The sequence below is a fragment of the Gobio gobio genome (genome assembly GCF_949357685.1).
Source record: "Gobio gobio genome assembly, chromosome: 4".
NCBI lineage: Eukaryota > Metazoa > Chordata > Actinopteri > Cypriniformes > Gobionidae > Gobio > Gobio gobio.
The window spans coordinates 41,195,551-41,217,857 of record NC_137100.1 but is presented as its reverse complement, the minus strand read 5'-3'; the positions used below and the strand labels follow the sequence as shown (position 1 = coordinate 41,217,857).

Genomic DNA, 22,307 nt, shown 5'->3' with positions numbered 1-22,307 from the left:
TATCAAAATAATTATTTTATAATTATTTTTTATCAAAAAGAATTACATACATTCATAATTTATAACAAAGAAAATTATAGAAAGAGTCCTGAGTGAAACATACTAACCAAAGTATGTCAACTATCAAGCAAATGGCTTGAGATTCACTCACATGGACACAAACACACACATATACCTTGTGACAGGGGAGACGGCCAGTCAGTTTTTTCCCCTTTCTGATGTGGTGAAATGAATGCGTCATTATGGGCTGATATCAGTCTCTTGCACTTCCTGGCTTCTAAAATGGTCTCAACTCACGGCAGTCTCAAAAAGTACATATACATTTACAAGGTTATTCAGGTCATGCTACGTTAGCACAGACCACAAAAGCCAATATGGCTAACGTGACATCACAGTTGATCTCTGCAAATTTCTGTGTAATAAAAACAATTGCCTCTGACGACATACATAACCTCATAGAGTGTTGTTAAGAAATCCTGAGTAAGTGCTTAGAATTGTTTTGAGTCTTCTTTCCTAAAAAGCAAAAGGTTCTACAGTCAAGCCAAATTGTATATAGTTTGGATGACAGTTTTTTTTGTTTGTTTCTTTTTCTGTCAAATAATAAAGGACCCATGGCAGTCCATGACAGCCAAATAAGATTATCCATTCTAGCCCAAATGGAAGTTTAAAATTTTATGAACCTTTTTGTCTGCATATGTGGATAAAACATGTAGGGCAGAAATAAGCCAGAAATAAATAAAATGAATAAATATAACATAAAACACTTACTCAACTGGACATCTTTTCAATAGTTACAGATTTACAAAAATAAATATTAATAATATAACATCAATATTGTCATGTCACAGAATGTATTTTAGTTAAAACATATATATTTTTTTCTTCCTTTTCCTGCACATTTTCTTCTGTTCTTGAACAGCTTTGCTAAGGAGCTCTTGAAGACGAGACAGGACAATGCATCCATAGGCCTTCTGCTGGAAAATATTTTGTGCGGGGGGAATTCCTGTTGGCCTTTCAGCTGGCTCAGGAATGGGTATATTTGGTTGCAAGAATTGTAAGAGACAGTTCACCCTCAGAGCAGTGTAGCGAACTTGTGTAATCATCTTGTTAAGCCCCTCGGCCACAGGGTTGGTTGGAGGATTGAAGTCTTTCTGCTGCTCCATAACTGTCTTCATGTGAGGCAGAAACTCTTTCAGGCGGGTGTAAACACTGGAGATGTGATCCAATGTGGTACTGCCGGAGATTGTTGATTCTGGAACATTGTCCATTTGCAATTCACAGATCAGGTCTGTTGAGTCTCCTTGACTGGCTTTCTGAATAAGAGAAGACATAAGTCTATAAGAACTATAAAGTTTTGAGTGTTTTACAAAAAATGTTTTGTACGTTTGTTACAATCTATTTTATCCTTACAAATGTCATCCTTTATATTAAATTCCAACATTGTCTCATAGCTCTTGGGTAAACGAGTGAGCACAATTATGGCTATTTAATGCCTATTGTGACAACATGCCCCATCGTTTTTTTTTACTGGCTAATAATGATGGTGATGTTCAGTAGTTTTTCCATAGGCAAGACTTAAAGGCATGTACCTAGACCAGTGGCTCTCAACTTTGTTGATTCCAAGGCCCCTGGCTGTCCACAACAATATTTAATAACCCCATGACTTGATTTACAGGATAAGGATTAAGGATAATTATTTTAGACTATGGATTTTACTCGATAAAATATTTGAGTGCTTGGCATAACAAGAAATCACCCTTTGAGTTATAAGATATTATTAATTTACATGACTTTTCCACGTCTAGAAATCACACTTTTAAAAATTAGGCTACTTCATATATATTTAGGTTTTTCAAGACAGCAATGCTGGTTCTTCAAAAAAACAAGCAAAGAAACAAAAAACCTTCTTCAGGGGGTGAATTAAAATGAGAAATATCTTGATTTTGAGTTGTTTTGTCTTATTTGGGCACCGGCCCCAAGTTGCAAACCACAGGCTTAGACAGAATTGTATTTATTAATTTATTAGTTTAAAAACCCACTGTGTGACAACTAGCCCCATTCAGTGTTATTTGCAATTTTGGTAACACTTTACAATAAGGTTCATTAGTTAACATTAGTTAACTACATTAGTTAACATGAACTAATAATGAACTGCACTTATGAACCATTTATTTATCTTTGTTAATGTTAATTTCAACATTTACTAATGCATTATTAAAATCTTGCTAACATTAACATTAACACAATCTTGCACTGTGAACTAACATGAACAAACCACGAACAGCTGGATTTTTATGAACTAACGTTAACAAAGATGAACTAATGCTGAACAGAGGTGTTGTTCATGGTTAGTTCATGTTAACTAATGCATTAATTAATGTTAACTAATACAACCTTATTGTAAAGTGTTACCGTAATTTTGAATATATATGACCATAAATACATGTAGATATTCTGTTCAAAGACTCATTTCCACACTTAACAGTACTGTCAAATAGCTAAGTTTACACTTCCCACATACCCGCAGACTCCCACCCACTCTCAAAACAAACCAGTTTTATCAATGGATGGAATCACCTCATTGGATGTGTAAACCACCCAAGCAACTGTTGACCATATTAGGTACGTATTGTCAGAGCATCTCTTCTTTCTTGTACCAATCACAACTGAACTAGGATTATTGACGTAAAAGTCATTTGCAAGGTCGATTATTGTACTTTGTTAAAAAAAAAACGAGCCATAGAAAGAGAGTATACTTACATATGTTTCTAGGAGCTCTGCCGTATTTCTGTTCGTTAACCTGGTACGCTTGAGACTTAGGTGAAGAAGCTGGCTGAAGTTTTCATTATTGCATGACATTGTTGGTTGCAATAACTCAAAAGCAATCAAGATGAGGAGAGGGAGTATTATTCCTGAAAAAATGCAATTAAAGTCACGTTCAACAAATCAACAAAGGCAAGTCAAGTCAAAACAAATGTATATTTTATGGTGCACAAAAAGATGCCTTTAGTTCCACATTAACTGGGGTCATTATGACCAGATGATGATCTTATGACTGCACATACATAATCAGTACATGTCAGTACAAATCAATCAAATGCAACACACTTTAACAAACATGCATGTTTTGTTTATGTGTATTGTTTAACTGAATAACAGCATTAATAATATTCCATGTTTGATAATTCTTAAGCATGACTGTAAGCATATTGTTATGTGTGCAGCGTGACAGTAATACTTACTGAATTTCGCTTGTGACCTCTGAGATAGGCAGACCATGTTCCTAACATGACAATTCATTCTCCTTTCACAGACAAAGTTTCAAACTGGTCATGATCATAACTCTGAAAAAGTTTTTAAAGACTGAAACCACACATTTGTCATTGGAAGGAAATGACGCAGCCAGCTTTCTGAGGCAACAAGAGTTCCCAGAATTTTTTTTTCTTTTTGCGTCTTCATTATCACATGTACTATGTGTAATGCTCCCTCCTTCTTAAGCTGCCACCCAGTTTTTGATTAGATGCATCTCCTTATGTGATGCAGAGTCTGGATAGGTTGAGCAATCATGTCGGTTTACTCAACTGGCATTACGTCAAATGAGCTTATCAGTTAAAAAAAAATTATTTTACTGTTTCCTCTGAAATCTTAAATAAAAAGATTTTCATGTTGCGCAATGCCACATGACAACAACATCTCTATGTTAATTTCATTATCCACACAGATTTATTTTTATGCAAGTATACCCTTGCATTTTGAGATTACACTTTTTGAACATTTTTACATCTGTTTATCATGCTCAGTCGATAACATTGCTCGAAGTTTGACAATGCAATGCTAAATACAACAAAAATGTGAAAAGTAACCACAGTCCAGCACAGTGCTCTTCCACCCTTGCTTTGAACTCTGTGCCCGTTGGTCAAAAGGAAGTGGTCTTGTAATAGGAAAGTAGTTTCTCAACTCAAGAATTTCACTGATACCTTTCGATCTTTTGACGCAGAGGCACAAAGTGAGGAATTTCAGCCACCTATCAACTGCAGACAAGGAAGGAAGATGACAAAGACTTTGCTGTGCTTTGATTTGTTGCACTTTTATTCAAGATTTGTGTGATGTAATTGCACATTTATTGCACACAGAATGCCTTCAGTGGACGTAAAAACACATCTGATGTTAACTGAGCTAAGTTTTATTTTTACCCCTTATGACTACAAAGGCCTACAAGGGAAATCCCAGAGCCAAAAGTTTAGAACTTGCACAAATTTCCTATAGTCTGATCTCACAGCCACATTTGAAAAAATAAATGTATACGCTCAGACAAATACATGTAATTTCTTTGGTTAGAAGTCTGTCTGTTCAAGCATAAGAGTGACACTGATGTGGTAAGTTGTGTCACAGGGGAAATCAGTGTCTTCTCAGCAAAACACAGGTAATAGTAGTTCAGTACCTGGTACTTTCCACAATTCTAACCAAAATCATGCACAATAGGTAGAGTGTGGAGGGAATGAGGATACACTGGAAGTGTTAAATGCTAACTGTGGTCACTTTCTCCTGTATCTGTTGTTGGTCCTTGGTTTTGTATGTGCATAGGTTTGGCAACCCAGTCTCAGCATTGGGGCACTTTCACCCCCCTTCAAATGTTTATCAACGTCAGCCAACTCTTTGGTGACTGTGTTAATGCAGCAGTATTCATGCTTTTGAGTGTCAGACAGGTCTGCATTTTATTTGTGGGACAAAAAGATCAAAGACAATTTCTCTTAACCTCTAAACCACACAGGAAATGCTTTACTTGAGAGTCTGAGGAAATCCCCCAGTCTCCTCTATGCATTTCTCATAATTACCTATTATAAACTCACCTCATTTAAAAAAAATGTTTTTATGTAGAATCTGACACTGTTGCACCAGAGCAAAGAACAATAATATTTGCAACACAGAAGCATGTAGCTCTCTCATAATTCAGTGAAGCGAATCTTGATATTGTGGAAGAACTCATAAACATATATGATAAATAGTCAACATGTTATCGAATTGGGTGTTTAAAAGTGCACACAAAAGATTTAAGTAGGTCTATGTTCAGCTAGTTATTGTGTGTTGATGGAGACATTTTGCTGTGACAATATTTAACACACCTGTGTTCGCTGCATTTTTGCTGCTGATCATTGTTTCTGGTTTAATTCACTTAGGCCTATATTTATTATATGTTACATTATTATGATTATTAACTCGGTTGATTGCATGACACTCAACAACCAATAATATGACATAGGGGACATACTGAAATACACTCATTGTAAGTGTAGGCTATGCAGTTTTAATCACACGTGTCAAAACTCCTAATCTTTTCATGTACAACTTTTTTAATTTGCAAAAAAAAACAAAACAAAAAAAAAAAACCCCAGAGTGCACATTTAAGCAGGCTATGTAGAGTTGAAAACGCTTAAAGTTTAAGACGCATGCACGCGCACACACTCTTTCCGCTGATTGCCCGTGGTAGGCATTGCGTAACTCACTCTATCCCACCGGATCTGTATGCTTCCTCCTCCTCCTCCTCCTCCTCCTCCTCCTCCTCCTCTTTCTTCTCAGGAAGTGCAGCCGCTAGTCTGAAGAGAGGCTCCGGACTCCCGCTCTCGCCGCACAGAGCGACTCGCGCGTCATCCATCGCGATGCTGTGCCTTTTGCAGGCACCTGTGAACGACATACACCAGTAACAGATGAAGGGTGAAGAGGATGCGCTGGAAGCAGCAGGCTGTTTGCGGGCAGCAGGGAGACGCAGCGGCATCATCCTCAGCATCAGCAGCAGGGCGCTCGGTTAGCGCCCACCCCCACTCACTTCGTCTTTTCCTCCCCCCCTGCAGAAGCATGCTTGCGTGAGGGATGAGGCTGGAGACAGGGACATCAGGCCAGAGCTGCGGCCTTCTTCTTTTCACAAGAGCCGGGCTCGCCATCATCGCAGCAGCAGCAGCAGCATCCGCCAACGCTTTGCCATCATCACACCAGCATATTTGGTAGGCAGCCTATCTCTCCTCTTCTGCTCTCCGTTTTTGCATAGGAAATGCAGGCCTGCCATGGTCATCCACTCAACCCCACATCAGTAGCCATGGCAACCACATCCTGTTAATAAGCGCTTTTTCACCCCCCCCCCCACGTCTTTCTGTCACCGGAGCGCAGGCTTATTTTCCGTTTAATTTTTTTGTAGTAAATATATTAATTTTGTTGTGATTTAGAGCCCTTTTCTGGAGCTGTACATTATGTACAGTGCTTTCCCCCCACACATAGATTCCTTTCCAGAATGCAAACTAAGTCAAACGTTTTATACAGAGAGAGAGAGAGAGAGAGAGAGAGAGAGAGAGAGAGAGAGAGAGAGAGAGAGAGAGAGAGAGAGAGAGAGAGAGAGAGAGAGAGTAGTAGTAGTAGTAGTAGGCTACATGATCATTATCTATTATATATTTGCTTTCATATTTGCATTTTGATTCAGTCAGTGGCACTATTGATCATTATATTTTACTCGGACATTCGAACACAGTGTGTTCAACCCATCAAGATGAATCTGATTAGCTCCAAAATCAAATTGTTCTTCAATGTAAAATTATATGAACCTAAATATTAATAGCTAACATGTGCTAAAGTGTAACATGCATTTAATTATTTCATTTTATTCAGCTTTTTTTTGTTGTTGTTGTATGATTGCAATACATTTTTTATGATCCCTTATTAAATGACAAACACATTTTGTACTAAAAATGTAAAACTAAAAAAAATATTTGTCACATCACAGGACCATTATAAATTAACTAATCAATAATATGATGAAAATAATTATTGGCACCCCTGGTAAAGATGATCAAAGATGGCTGCAAAAATAAACATGCATCGTTTATCCTTTTTATTTTTTTATTTAAAAAAAATCACAAAATTCTAACCTTTCATTGAAGTAAAATAATTGAAAGTGGGGGGGTATATCACATCATGAAATAAATGCTTTTCTCCAAAACACGTTGGCCATAATTATTGGCACCATTTTATTAAATACTTTTTGCAACCTCCTTTTGCCAAGATAACAGCTCTTCTCCTACAATGCCTGATGAGTTTGGAGAACACCTGGCAAGATATCAGAGACCATTCCCCCATACAGAATCTCTTCAGATTCCCAGCTCCATGTTGGTGCTTCTTCTCTTCAGTTTACCCCACTCATTTTCTATAGGGTTCAGGTCACGGAACTGGGATGGTCATGGCAAAAGCTTCATTTTGTGCTCAGTGACACATTTGTTTTGGATTGTTTTGTCCTGATGGGAGATCCAACCACGGCCCATTATAAGATTTCTAGCAGAGGCCGTCAGGTTTAGATTTTTTATCTGTTGGTATTTGCTAATCCATGATACCATGTATCTGAACAAGATGTCTAAGACCTCCAGCAAAAAAATTGTCCCACAACATTAAAGATCCAGCTGTATTTTTAACCGTGGGCATGAGGTACTTTTTATCCCTGTTTGCACGGGTTTGCTGCCAAAAAGCTATTTCTATAGTGTCATCTCACCACAGAACCAGGTCCCTTTTGAATATGCTGGAGTTTGTTTCTTGATGAAAAAGAAGATTTTTTCTTGAAACCCTCCCAAACAACATGTGGTGATGTAGGGGTTGTTTGATTTTTGCTTTCTGATCCCAAGACTCAACTAATCTCTGCTTAATTATTTCCCTGATGGTGGAAATGGGAATTCTCTTTGCTTTAGCTATTTTCCTACAGCCACTTTCTATTTTGTGAAGCTCAACAATCTTTTGCTGCACATCAGAACTATATTCTTTGGTTTTACTTGGTTGTGATGAATGATTAAGGGGATTTTATTGTGAGAATATTAATGGGAATATACTTCAGAGATATTTTAGTCATAAAAAATTCTAGGGGTTCCAATAATTGTGGTCAACGTGTTTTGGAGAAAAACATTTATTTCATAATGTGATTTTTCCCCGACTTTCCATTCTTTTACTTCAGTGAAAGGTTAGATTATTGCGAATTCTTTGAATGATAGATCAAAAGGATAAACAATGCAGATTTATTTTTACAGCCATCTTTGATCATATTTACAAGGGGTGCCAACAATTCTGACCACAACTAAACAGTGAAATCACAATATATAAAAAAATGTTCTTATGCATGCATTTTCATTTTAACCTGAAATTTTGATACTGATATACTACACATTATGCATTAACTTTTCTTGTATTCAGTAACTCTTCTTCTCCAGAACTTATATATGAACGTTTCAGATTTTAAAAAGCTTTATAAGTGATACACTCTATACCATCATGCTAGTGGGGAAAAAAGGAAAGAAAAAACTTTTTAAGGCTTAATATATCAAACAATTCAGATCATTATATACACAGTTTCTCTGATGGAGCAAATTAACAGCATTAAACAAGATGATGCATGCACTCATTTTTATTGGTTATATAATAATGTATTATATACATATGGTATATAATGTTAAAAAAAAATTCAATTTAGAAAATTCTGAATAAATCATAATAGTACAGAAATTACTAGAAAGTCACTTAATTGGTAACTTAAATGGTACCAATTTATCTTAAGATAATATCTAACCTTACATCTGCAGATTTAAAAGGTGTGGTTTAAAAGGTGCAAAAAGAAAATATTCTTGCTTGGCTTACCTGACCTTTGACCCCCAACACACTGTGTGTTTGCAGGTCAGTGAGCAGATCCAGGAGCATGAGCAGGAAGCTGTGCGGCGCGAGCAGATGTCAGGGTATAAGCGCATGCGGCGGCAGCACCAGAAGCAGCTGATCGCCCTGGAGAACAGGCTAAAGGCTGAGATGGATGAGCACAAGCTCCGGCTGCAGAAGGAAGTGGAGACCCAGGCCAATAACACTTACATTGAACTGGAGCGGCTGGCCAAGAAGCAAGCTGCACAACTGGACAAGGAGGTGTGTGCTCCAACTGTACTTTACACATAGTAGAGAGGGTTATGCAAAGTTTACAAGATGTCACTTTTTTGTACGGTATATATAGTGAACATGCAGTGGGGTCCAAAAGTTGAAGACCACATTAAAAATTTGGGATGCAAAATCTCACTTGAACCTGGAAATAAACAGAATGTTTTAGAATTATGAAAAATGTAAATCAAATAAAGGTTAAGTATTCAAATTAATTGGAAATATTTTTCAGTATTTTCAGTATTATCAAAAAAGCACATATGTGACATTGATCACTTGAACTCCTTTGTACAGGCGATCAGATGTTCTTGCTTCCATTGAAGCTCGAGAATCTCTTTGGATCATCTCAAATCATACTGGAGAAAATGATCATCAGGTTTTACACAAACTTGTGGAGTTCAAGCAGCTCGAGGCTGCTGTGATTAAAACAAAAGGTGAAAATACTAAGAAATTCTGCAGTTCAAAACATTTTTATCACATGCAATTAAAATAAACTGTACTAAATTATTATGTGAAAGGATTTTCACTAGTGGTCTCAGACTTTTGTATGCCACTATATGTGGATTACATTAATTATTTTAAATTGATTTTTAACTAAATTACTTATTTCAGTATGTTTATTCAATGCAGCAAATCACCATGATGACAAAATATTGTCAGTTTACTAATGCACAGCTGACCACAGTGAGCTTTTTGTGATACTCATCCTCCCTTGGTCCTACATGATTAATTTGTAAGTGATTAATGTTGTAAAACCATTTTTTTTTCATTTTGTCTCTCAAAAGATGAAGGCCTCGGCAGCTGAGGAGAAGAGAATCCAGCAACAGATCTTGGTCCAGCAGAAGAAGGAACTGACCACCTTCTTGGACACACAGAAAAAGCAGTACAGACTATGCAGAGAAAGAATGAAAGAGGTGAGATCAGAATGAATTCACAGGACAAACCCAGGACGACTTTAGCATGGGCCCCACTCTTCTGAGCTCAATTACCCTTTTTCCACCAGAATGAACCGGGTGCTAGTTCAGAGTCAGTGCTAGTCCCAGTTCATATAGCCCTTTTCCACCAGAATGAACTGGGTGCTAGTTCAGAGTAAGTGTTAGTCCCAGTTCATAGTTGGTTCGACTGAGGAGCCTTCTAAGAACCGTTTGCTTTTCCACATCTTTTGCGATCAAAACTGACTGCATCCACACAAGCAGCGTGTACTACATACAGTATGATGGGTTGCGCGCAGAGTATGCTGCCTTTGCAAATCATGCTACATTACCGGCGTTCCCAACAATGAACCTTTCTAAAAGTGGGAATTTAGCAACTATTATCATGAAGAACAAATATAGACACAGACTGTGCATAAACTCTCTTCAATACAAAAAAATACCCTTGTGTGAATTCTTGTTTTAATTTTGATATTATATTAAATGAGCAAGAACGCAATTATTTTAGTTGAACAAACAAAAGGGTAATATTAAGTGATGTACATTTTAAACACAGTATTGTCAGTATTGTTTGCTCTATTTTGCAGCAAAATAATAGTCCAAGCGAAAGCCACAGCAGAATTGCAACAAACAGCAGTGTTTCATAAAGGAATCTGCAGCTTTGAACCCATTCATTATTCAAAATTACAGCCACTTGCTATGTTACTGAATAAATGACTTGATGACTAACTCATTAAGACAGTGACTTACTGCCACCTACTGGGGGTTTTAGCTTAAAGGTGAACTATGTAGGATTTTTGCAGTAAAATGTCCAGAAACCACTAGGCCAGTGTTATATATTTTGTTCAGTTGAGTACTTAGAATATCCCAAATGTTTTAAACTATTTGTAAATCGTGAGAAAATTGCTATTTTAACCAAGGAACCGGGACGTGTGAGCTATGCGTGTGAGGGAGTCGCCTGTCGATTGCGTCATATCTGCGTCACCCTCGGTCTCCGGTTTTGTTCAGTTTAACACTTTACTCTCACTGCATTGTGAACAAGTGTCATAGCAGCCGCCGAGCGAACGTCATAACTTCCTTTTCAACACACTCAGATATATCTAATACGATAAACAGAGTTGCGTTACCTCATATACTCATGACTGGAAAAGAGGAAGTGACGCCGGCAACCGTGTCATAATAAAAGTCCCGCCAGCGACTATGCCATAATAACAGTCCCGCTCTTCAATCGCTCCTGCGGCCTTGCTCAGCTCCACAACACTCGGTCCTGCTCTGCTTCAGACTACAGTAATGTTAATAATCGCATCCATGAACATGATTTCTGCCCGAGTCCTATCCTGACTGTTTTCCACCGGCTGTGAAGTGAAGACCACATGTCCCGAGATTCTGCGCTCAAACGTGCCGTCATCAAACTACGCCTTTGTTTTGAACAGGCGACCTCTAGTGGACGGAAAAGTTACATAGTGTAGCTTTAATATTTAAAAGTATCACTTCGTTTTTACCATCATTGCATATTTCTCAATTGCAGGGGTTCTCAAACTTTTTATACCAAGTACCACCTCAAAAAATATTTGGCTCTCCAAGTACCACCATAATGACCAAAATTAATATACAGTAGCGTAGTAGGCCTAACTATTCAGCTACAGCTCCGCACAGTTCAAAAACAAGGCAGTTTATTCCTAATAGGAATATTTATTGTCAGGCACTTTAACATTGTAAATACACAGTTTGTAAAAAAAAAAAAATAATGATTCAAATAAAATGTGTTGTAAAGTTAAATTAAAACTGTACTTCAATGTAAAAAAAAACAAACAAAGATTAAATTAATGCGTTTTAACATTCATTTATTTAGTGATTCCTCTGAGTACCACTAATGGTACTCGTACCACACTTTGAGAACTACTGCACTATTGAACAGTTCTATTTACATTTATATTTAAAATATTACTTATTTTATAAAAGGTAATACATGGACTGGAAAATCAATTTAAGGGGGCAAATTGTCCCTTAATGATGTTTGTTACAGTTTGGCTCAGGCAGGAAGACAAGGAGAGGCAGAGGAGTATCTCAAACGTAGTTTACTGAGGGAAGGTTCAAAAACACATACAGGGATGCATAGCAGGACTACATAGTGGGTATAACGGTGACCGGACAAAGACAGAGTGAACAAGAGGAACTTCTATACAAACACAGATGACTGAAAGAACTTCTATATAAACACAGATGACTGAAAGAACTTCTATACAAACACAGATGACTGAAAGAACTTATATACAAACACAGATGACAAGTCCAAAGAGGGTGGGCGGGAGCACTGGGGTCTGACTGGCTGGGGGGCCTCCAGGGGGGAGCCGCAGGCGGATCAGGAGCCTTGGGCGGAGCAGGAGACCTGGGCGGCCATGGCGGGTCGGGAGTCTTTGGGGCGCCTAGGCGGAACCAGAGCCCCACCCACAGGTACATCGCAAATATACATATACAAATTCCGGGGTGGTATGGAGGACTCATGGAATGGGACGGGCTTGTTGGCTGGAGCAGCCCTGCGAGGTGGAGTGGGCTCGTGGCAGCCTGGAGCGGCCTCGTAGAAGGCAGGAGCGGCCTCGTGGGCGGCAGAAACAGTAAAGTCTGGAGCGGAATCCAGGAGACACGGAGCGGGAACAGGAGAGTCTGGAGCGGAATCCAGGAGACACACGGAGCGGGAACAGGAGAGTCTGGAGCGGAATCCAGGAGACATGGAGCGGGAACAGGAGTCTGGAGCAGAATCCAGGAGACACGGAGCAGGCCCGAAATCGATGAGCCAGCCGTCCTTGGCGGGCTCTTCAGGGGGAGGGACCCTCTTGGCAAGGGTGGTCGCAGTGGAAGGGCATGTGGAGGGTTCTGTACTCGGGTGAGCTGGAAAGTCCTCTGGTTTGTGGGGATGGACTGGATGATTCAGACTTGAGCTACCTTCAGCGACAGCATCAAAACAGAAATCAGAACCATTTAAAAGGAGGACATAATTAATTAAGTCTGCTACAGACTTAGTCGCAAAGCTCAGGAGACAACAATTGAAAGAACAAGTCATCATCCAGTCCATTCCGAAAACAAATATTGACCATCGGATCTCTCCAACTCACCAGGTCGGAATACTCCAGAAATTCCTCCACATGCCACTCTAGCGGACGGAGGGAGAGAAGGAATCCCTCTGCCATCTCGTTCGGTCTTGATCCGGTCATCTGTTACAGTTTGGCTCAGGCAGGAAGTAAAGGAGAGGCAGAGGAGTATCTCAAACGTAGTTTACTGAGGGACGGTTCAAAAACACATACAGGGATGCATAGCAGGACTACATAGCGGGTATAACGGTGACCGGACAAAGACAGAGTGAACATGAGGAACTTATAATCAAACACAGATGACTGAAATAACGAGGGGCACAGGTGACACAGATGATAAAGAACTACACACAACAGAACTAGACTAACGAGGGTAACCAAGGAAACAGAGAAAGTGGCGGGAAAGAGAACAAAGGAACATGACAACGAAAGAAAACACAACCAAAACAGACTGGACATGTGACAGTTTTATTAACAAAGTTAAGGAGGAACATGTTCAAGTGATCTATCCAATCAGCACGAGAGGATACATATATATATATATATATATATATATATATTTATACTAGTGCTTAAAATTAGTACAAAAAATAATTTTATTAATCACATTTTTTTCTGTAATTAAGTTTTTAATATTTTGATATTGTAATAATTTCAGTTACTCTCCAAATTAATGTAGAAACAATTTAAAGACAGGATATTTTAAATATGTGTTGTAATGGCATCTTTTTATGAATGAAGGCCAGTATCACTGATACTAATCTCTCTATGAAACATTAATGACATTACATTACAGTATAACTGAAAGCTCCCAATTTCAACATTTATTAGGCTTTAAAAAAACAACTTTTAATTTAAGTGAACTTAAAAACAATCTTTACATAATCCCATTATAATGTTATTTTTACATGTGGCCTTCCCTCTTAGACATTATAGAAATGTAATAGTTATCAAACACCTTTCTTAACTGCATAAATAATAAATGAAATATAGATGAATCATCATTAAAGCTACAATTTTCTCTGTTCCAGTTGTTCTTTGATTAACATTAATGACAGGCATCATCAGTGCTCCTGTCACTTTAAGAACAGCCGCTGACGAACATGACGTGGATCTGACGTGCTGTCCCACGCATCTCATTTCCTCACAACTCTTTAAGTTAATTTAAGACGTCATTTAACTAATTTAAGACTCCTAATATGAGAATACTCAAAATTCTCTGTGTTGTTGTTATTGTTTGTTCAAGAGCAAAAGAGAACTCGATGTGAGCAGGAGACTGACGCGAGTCTGTCTGTGCATCGAGTGTGTGTGTGTGTGTGTGTGTGTCAGAGTGTCCCTTGATTAGCTGACATGAGACGCAGCCACACAGACAGGACATTGACATACAGCGTGTTCTCTAGTGTCTTGTCGCGCTTGGAAGCATTTACATGAATAGGAGCGTGATCATGTAACGCTGGGCAAAAATGGATATAAAAACGGATGCTGCATTATTTGCGTTAAATATTTTTAATGCGTTAAGCTGAAAAAATGAATCGCTCGCGTTAACGTGTTAATTTGCCCAGCCCTAATTTATACACATACATACTTTGAATGGAGTTCAGAGGTTGCTTAAGATGAATTATGGTTCACATGTACGATTTCTGTTGGTCGTGCAATAATATAAAGAATCCAGGACTCAGGTATGATGTGTTGGATTATTCTATTTATTTTACTTATTTACTAATTATTTACTAATTATCTTGTTTACACATTCACTTCACTTCCTGAAAAATTCAGTGAAAAGTACCAGAAAACGGCTGCAAACCTCATAAAGGTTTACAAATCATTGTTCAGTATTGATGCAATATTTTAATTGTGATGTGAATGGTTAGTTGGGCTGGGTATTGACACAAATTTCACAATTCGATTCGATTTCGATTCACAAGCTTGCAATTCGATTAGATTTCGATTCAATTCAATATCGGATATATATATATATATAAAGGATTCTCAGGAACACCATACTAATACTGTGTTTCACCCCCTTTCACCTTCAGAACTGCCTTAATTCTATGTGGCATTGATTCAACAAGGTGCTGAAAGCATTCTTTAGAAATGTTGGCCCATATTGATATAGGATAGCATCTTGCAGTTGATGGAGATTTGTGGGATGCACATCCAGGGCACGAAGCTCCCGTTCCACCACATCCCAAAGATGCTCTATTGGGTTGAGATCTAGTGACTGTGGGGGCCATTTTAGTACAGTGAACTCATTGTCATGTTCAAGAAACCAATTTGAAATGATTCAAGCTTTGTGACATGGTGCATTATCCTGCTGGAAGTAGCCATCAGAGGATGGGTACATGGTGGTCATAAAGGGATGGACATGGTCAGAAACAATGCTCAGGTAGGCCGTGGCATTTAAACGATGCCCAATTGGCACTAAGGGGCCTAAAGTGTGCCAAGAAAACATCCCCCACACCATTACACCACCAGCACCAGCCTGCACAGTGGTAACAAGACATGATGGATCCATGTTTTCATTTTGTTTACGCCAAATTCTGACTCTACCATCTGAATGTCTCAACAGAAATCGAGACTCATCAGACCAGGCAACATTTTTCCAGTCTTCAACTGTCCAATTTTGGTGAGCTCGTGCAAATTGTAGCCTCTTTTTCCTATTTGTAGTGGAGATGAGTGGTACCCGGTGGGGTCTTCTGCTGTTGTAGCCCATCCGCCTCAAGGTTGTGCGTGTTGTGGCTTCACAAATGCTTTGCTGCATACCTCGGTTGTAACGAGTGGTTATTTCAGTCAAAGTTGCTCTTCTATCAGCTTGAATCAGTCGGCCCATTTTCCTCTGACCTCTAGCATCAACAAGGCATTTTCGCCCACAGGACTGCCGCATACTGGATGTTTTTCCCTTGTCACACCATTCTTTGTAAACCCTAGAAATGGTTGTGCATGAAAATCCCAGTAACTGAGCAGATTGTGAAATACTCAGACCGCCCCAACTGGCACCAACAACCATGCCACACTCAAAATTGCTTAAATCACCTTTCTTTCCCATTCTGACATTCTGTTTGGAGTTCAGGAGATTGTCTTGACCAGGACCACACCCCTAAATGCATTGAAGCAACTGCCATGTGATTGGTTGATTAGATAATTGCATTAATGATAAATTTAACAGGTGTTCCTAATAATCCTTTAGGTGAGTGTACGTATATATATATATATATATATATATATATATATATATATATATATATATATATATATATATATATATATATATATATATATATATATATATATATATATATATATATATATATATAGCCAGCAGGGATACGGGGGAGTACTCTACACTCTAAAAAATGCTGGGTTAAAAAAAGCAATTGGGTTGTTTTAACCCAGCGATTGGGTTGTTTTAAGCAAACATTTAACCCAAACGCTGGGTTAAAACAACCCAATTGCTGGGTTAGTCCATTTTCATTCCAACTTGGGTTATTTTTAACCCAGCATTTTTTAGAGTGTAGGTTTTGGCCAAATTCCGAGCTCAGAACCTCCCCTCACACAGCACACCAAATTTACTCTTCACTCTATCTGATTATTTGTTAATGTGAATTTGTGAAATGGAAAAGGTGACTGCAGTCTAAGTGTAAGAGAGGAGGTACACAGAAGTATGTTAAATGTCTCAGGGGGTACGGCCCCTCTGAAAATCTTGGGAACCACTGCCATAGATGATGTTAGTGGGCCCCCTTTGTCACAGGGCCCTGAACAATGTCAGACTAGTTGTTTCATATTACCTGTAATAGGTGTAAGTCATTGCTCCTTATACCCTTATATTCTACATGATTTTGCAGTAAAATATTGCAGTAAAAAGTTTTTTTTCTTCTTTATACATTAGGACATGAATGAAGACTCTGATACACCAAAAGAAGAGAAACAGGAGCGCTTGTCACGGCATAAGGAAACAATGCAGCGCTCCCAGGCTGAGGAGGAGGCCCAGCTGTTGAACCAGCAAAGACTGGTTTATGAAAGGAGCTGCCGTGCTCTAAAAAGAAGAAGCCTTATCAAGAAGCATGAGTTTGAACAAGAGCAAATACGGGAGGCAAGAACACAAAGTCACCACAAAGAATGTCTCAAGCATATTTTTCTCTTCTTGTGAATTTTGAAGTTTCATTTAGACATTAAATCACAGTAATATCCAGAGGTTTTTAGAATAAAGTTTAGGGTTGCTTAAATTTCGATTTTTTTATTATTTAAAGTCTCTTATGCTCACCTCACCTCACGAGGCGGTATTTATTTGAAAATAACAGTTTTCTATTTTAATATATTTTTTTAAATGTAATTTATTCCTGTGATGGCAAAGCTCAATTTTCAGCAGCCATTACTGCAATCTTTAGTATCACATGATCATTCAGAAAGCTAATATGCTGATTTGGTGCTTAAGTAACTTTTTTTTATTATTATCAATGTTGAAAACTATTGCGTTGCGCAATATTTTTGTGAAAACCATAATAATTTTTTTTTCAGGATTCTTTGATAAATAGAACAGAAATCTATTGTAACAATGTAAACGTCTTTACTGTCATTTTAAATGTCTTTACAATCAATTTAATCTTTCCTTGCTGAATAAAAGTATTCATTTTTTTTCTTTTTAAATCTTACTGACCGCAAACTTTTGAAAGGTAGCTTGTGTGTATATATATTATATGTAGTGTTGATCATTTGTGCTATTTCAAATCAGTTACAATCTATACTTTTTTGATGATGTCACACAAACCAATGAAATATTATTGATACGTGTCTTGCTCTTTGTGTTAAAGGAACTTAACAAGAAGAAGACACAAAAAGAAATGGAGCATGCGTTGATGATCAGGCAGGATGAGTCCACCCAAGAGCTGGAACAGCGGCAACTACATACCTTACAAAGGCTACGCTTTGAGCTGATGCGCCACCAGCATCAAACTGAGTTGGAGAACCAGGAGGAGTACAACAGTCGCCGACAGAGGGAGCTACACAGGAAGCATGCACTGGAACGCCGACAGCAGCCCAGGAACCTTAAGGTAAACAGTTTGTAATGGTGGATAGAACCAAATTAAAATATGAAGTAAAAGGAAAACGACATAAAGGAAAGATAACAATAGAATATGTATCAGCTTTGGATGAACAAGTCACTAATTTAACTATAAAATGATTCAAATCATTTTCAGGTTAATGTTAAATGTTTTTCTCTCTTTGAAACAGTGAAAGTACACACAGTAACACAGGATGAAAACACTATCATATTTAACCCTTGTATGATTCATTATAAAAATTATACCTAAATATTCTCATCTCATTGTAGACATTGGAGATGCAGATCAAAAAGCAATTCCAAGATACCTGTAAGGTGCAAAACAAGCAGTACAAAGCTCTGAGGAACCATCAGCTGGAGGTCTCCCCGAAGAGTGACCACAAAGCCATCCTGAAGTCACTGAAGGAGGAGCAGACCCGCAAGCTCGCACAGCTGGCAGAACAATATGAGCAAAGCATTAATGAGATGATGGCCTCTCAATCGGTAAAATACACAAGCGCCAGAGGAAAATGACCCTTTAGAAGTCAAACCACACAAAACACATAGCCCCAAGTGTTCTTAAACAAATGCTGTTTTCATATACAGTCAGAAGATCTTTTATTTTGATATTCACCTGTGAGAAATTTCAAAAAGCAGCTACTGGCTGTTTAAAACAGTTTGAGAGGTTTCCCTCCAGTGGTTCTGATAGGAACTGCTAAAATTTGCACCGTCAGTCCAAATAAACACTGATTGTTAAGTGTAATATTGCTGCTTATATGCAATATTGTTTTCATTCAATAGGGACTAGTATAGAAAATTAGGCATTTTATTAGATAATAATCACAGCATATAATTCTCTCAGTTACGTTTAGATGAAGAGCAGGAGGCTGAATGTCAGGCTTTAAGGCAGCAGCTACATCAGGAGATGGAGCTCCTCGATGCCTACCAGAACAAAACCAAGGCGCAGATGGAGGCCCAACATGAGCGTGAGGTGCAGAAGTTGGAACAGAAGGCGTCTTTGCGCCGGGCTCACTTGGAACAGAAGGTGAGTTGTTTTTTAAAGGTGTCATTAACTGGCTTAAAAAAAAAAAAAAGAAGTATACTGTTGTCTGAGGTCAACTTATGATGTTCGCATGGCTTTTACATTAAAAAACATCATAATGAATAAGTAATAGGCTATTTTATATCCTGGTTTTGAGGCTCTCTGGAACGCTCGGTTTTTATGGGCATGCCGCACTGAAGACTTGGAAGTAAGCGCCCACGGCTAGGATTGGATAAGATTTGCATATTGAGCTTCAGCTCCCCTGTCAGTACATGTGGGAATTGTTTTGAAAGCGTCTAGGGAAACGGCAACCAGAATGAATCGCCACAGGGCTCGCAAAATATCTTTAGCCTATCAAACAAACACAATGATTTATCTCTCATCCGTCCGCAATTGATTGGAATGTTATTTTTTATTACTTGGCCCGTCCGATTGCTGGATATAACCGCGAACCACACACACACACGCGAACACACATACACACACACACACACACCTTACTGCAGAGTCAGACAAATCAGCATGTTGAAAAGTTCTGCGATTGTATTTTTCCTTCAAATATCAAGTCAAGAGAGTGAACAACGCACATCAAAAAAAGGAATGTTATTTCACTATTTAAGATAGCCCGTTTTTGTAGCCTGTCTGGAAAACACATAGCCCCGGACATTGGGCTTTGCGAGCCCTGGCCCATACATGTCCGAGTCCGAATAGCAATGAACCAACAACACCACAAACAAAGGATTCTCCAGCCTTTGACAGCGTGCTAAGGTATGTTCAGTTAGACACGTACACATAATCCATAGATATCAAAACAATCTGTAACAATCTGTAAAATTTTTTACTCACATTGGTGTGTTGCTTCATTCATTCATGTAATCTCATCCTGTCTGCAAATCCAGTCTCTTGTTTACAAAATAATTGATATGAAGGAACAAACGCGCAATGTCTTCCCCATGTGAGCTGGATATTCATTAAAAATAAAGTTCATCCATGCATTCATAATATTGGAATCTGAATGAAGCTTATGCGGTATGGTTATTGCTTAGAAGTTAGATCCGGTTTAGCTCTATGTAGGCCTGTGTCATGTCAGTGGCACGAGTTGGTGGGCGGGGCTACAGAATCAGGCATTGTTCTTCTTCTGTTGAGGCGGTGTTTCACCACACGATGACATCAAGGTGTGGCAAGGTTGCTGGGCCTGGTGTCAATAAAAGCTTTTCTTAGACTAACAAGGAAGTTTTCAGCTCTGAAACTTACAGGATATCTATATATTACCATGACCTTTTATATATCAAATTTATACCTTTTATATAGCTCAAGGGAAAGTTGATTTCTCAATCCAGGACCCTTTTAAATGAACCTCATAGGATAGATTTGGCCATAACTGGTCAAACTGTGAACCTGGTAGTAATAAAATGGAAGGAATCTTGTCTGAAATACTATCCACACCTCTGTTCACAGATTGAAGAAGAGCTGGCCTCACTTCATAAGGAACGGACCGAAAAAATCAAGCATTTATTTGAGCGTCAGGAGCGAGAACTGGAGATGTTTGATTCAGAGAGTGCACGGCTAGGATTCGGAAGCTTGGCCTCATTTGACTTTCCCAAGGATGAGGCCAGATGATCCAACAGAGGTGAAAGGGACTGTTCAACACTGATGTCTTTGGACACATTGTGCCTGCACTGTCCCTGATTGTTGGATTTACCAAGATCATCCAAACAGTGACCATGCTGGATCAATATCTTTTATCTCATATCGGCTGTGAGAACATCACTGATATTCTGAAAGGAGAAACTAAACAGTCACAAACTCAAAAATGGTTTGATGGTGCATCACTGAGTTCATTAACCAAGAAGAAATATCTAGACAAGCTGACCTTTTCTCCATGCCATTGTCCCACTTTTGGTATTAAATTAGTAATTCAGGATATTTTAGTACAAGTAAGCACTTTGATATGTTAAGTACGATCCCATCATGTTAGGTGGATATGAAGTGTGAAATGCCTTTGGTGTCATCAAAGGACATTGCGACTGTAGAATGTGTCCTGCGTCTTCACCGTGGCTATTAGCTGTTTTGTATGTATCACAGAGAATGTGACAACTGTTGATGAAAACTTTACGCAGAAGCAGATTTTGAAGCAGTGTCTGATTTTAAAATATGGTGAGTACATTAAGAGCTTTTAATTAATTTCATATTGTGGAACCCACGCTTTATTTATTTTTTACTTAGAAAAGAACAAAAAAAAAGAACAAAAAATGCATTCATTGTTCAGTATCCTAAATTAATTGGCATTAGTTTTATCAGGATGTGGACTTATTACATTGAATCAGTTCTGTCAGAGTTACTGGTATTATTGCATGCACTTTAAAAGACAAATTCAGGTTGTGAAGTGGAGCATGAATCTGTCAGAGATTTTAGCCGTGTACAAATAAAAGTGGTCATAACAGTTTTGTTTTCATGGCTATTGATACTGAACATAAGCTTTATCTTTGATATAAATACCCGCCAAATTGCCAAATGCCTTTAAGTTATGTTGATGAATGTTTTTGTTTTCCTTATTTTGCACAATTTGTTGAATTGTGATTCATTCAATGTGGACTTATCACTGCTCTTGTACAGGGAAAATGTTGCAATTTGTGTTGTAAAAATTTTATATAAATATTTGTATATGATAACCTAAATAGGGTTTACATATGTATTGATCAATCATTGCCAACAAAAACCTATGGAACTCTTGTTCAGTGAAGGCAGAGGAATGCAAACTTATTTTTGTAAGTAAAATAGAAAGCAACTTATATTCTCGTGCATCATGTGACAGCCTTCATGTCTGGTGGAGCTATAATGTGAACACCTCTGTGTAACAGAGTTCATGGCTTGCTGTCATTTAAGAAAGACACCACTCCAGCAACTAGTAGAAGGGGTTCAGTTGATTCTTAATTCACAAAAACATGTACTGTATAGGCAGATTTGTGGTGTGTAATAAAAGATTCTTTGGGCCTGACCAACTACTATGTTTTATAAACTCTGACATTTCCCCTTATTATTCATCCTAAGTGTCTCATAATGTTTTATCAGTGATCTGTGAGATGCTTTCCTGCTACTGTCTTGTAGGGCTTCTTCTCCAACAAAGCCATTGTTAAAACTGCCGTTGCACAAATTAAGAGATGTTTTAACAAATAAACACAATGAAGTTTTGATTGGCTAATAGCATGTTGGGAAATATTGGTTTGTTTCCTAAAAGTAATAGATTGGCTATTTTAATAATTCAT

The 22,307-nt window shown here is 38.2% G+C and overlaps 2 protein-coding genes across 2 annotated transcripts; one reads left to right on the top strand and one right to left on the bottom strand.

Moving 5' to 3' along the window:
- Positions 1-275: 275 nt before the first annotated feature.
- Positions 276-5,773, bottom strand: m17 (IL-6 subfamily cytokine M17; the record flags this gene model as incomplete). Its single annotated transcript, XM_079815267.1, has 3 exons — positions 276-1,313; positions 2,761-2,912; positions 5,515-5,773. 3 exons carry the CDS (start codon positions 5,771-5,773, stop codon positions 861-863), a joined length of 864 nt encoding a protein of 287 aa, XP_079671393.1. The 3' UTR covers positions 276-860.
- taok3b (TAO kinase 3b) lies at positions 5,491-21,267 on the top strand. Its single transcript, XM_079814699.1, has 8 exons — positions 5,491-5,999; positions 8,695-8,931; positions 9,726-9,854; positions 16,848-17,051; positions 17,770-18,009; positions 18,291-18,503; positions 18,862-19,044; positions 20,500-21,267. Exons 2-8 carry the CDS (start codon positions 8,746-8,748, stop codon positions 20,659-20,661), a joined length of 1,317 nt encoding a protein of 438 aa, XP_079670825.1. The 5' UTR covers positions 5,491-5,999; positions 8,695-8,745; the 3' UTR covers positions 20,662-21,267.
- The last annotated feature ends 1,040 nt before the right edge of the window (positions 21,268-22,307 follow it).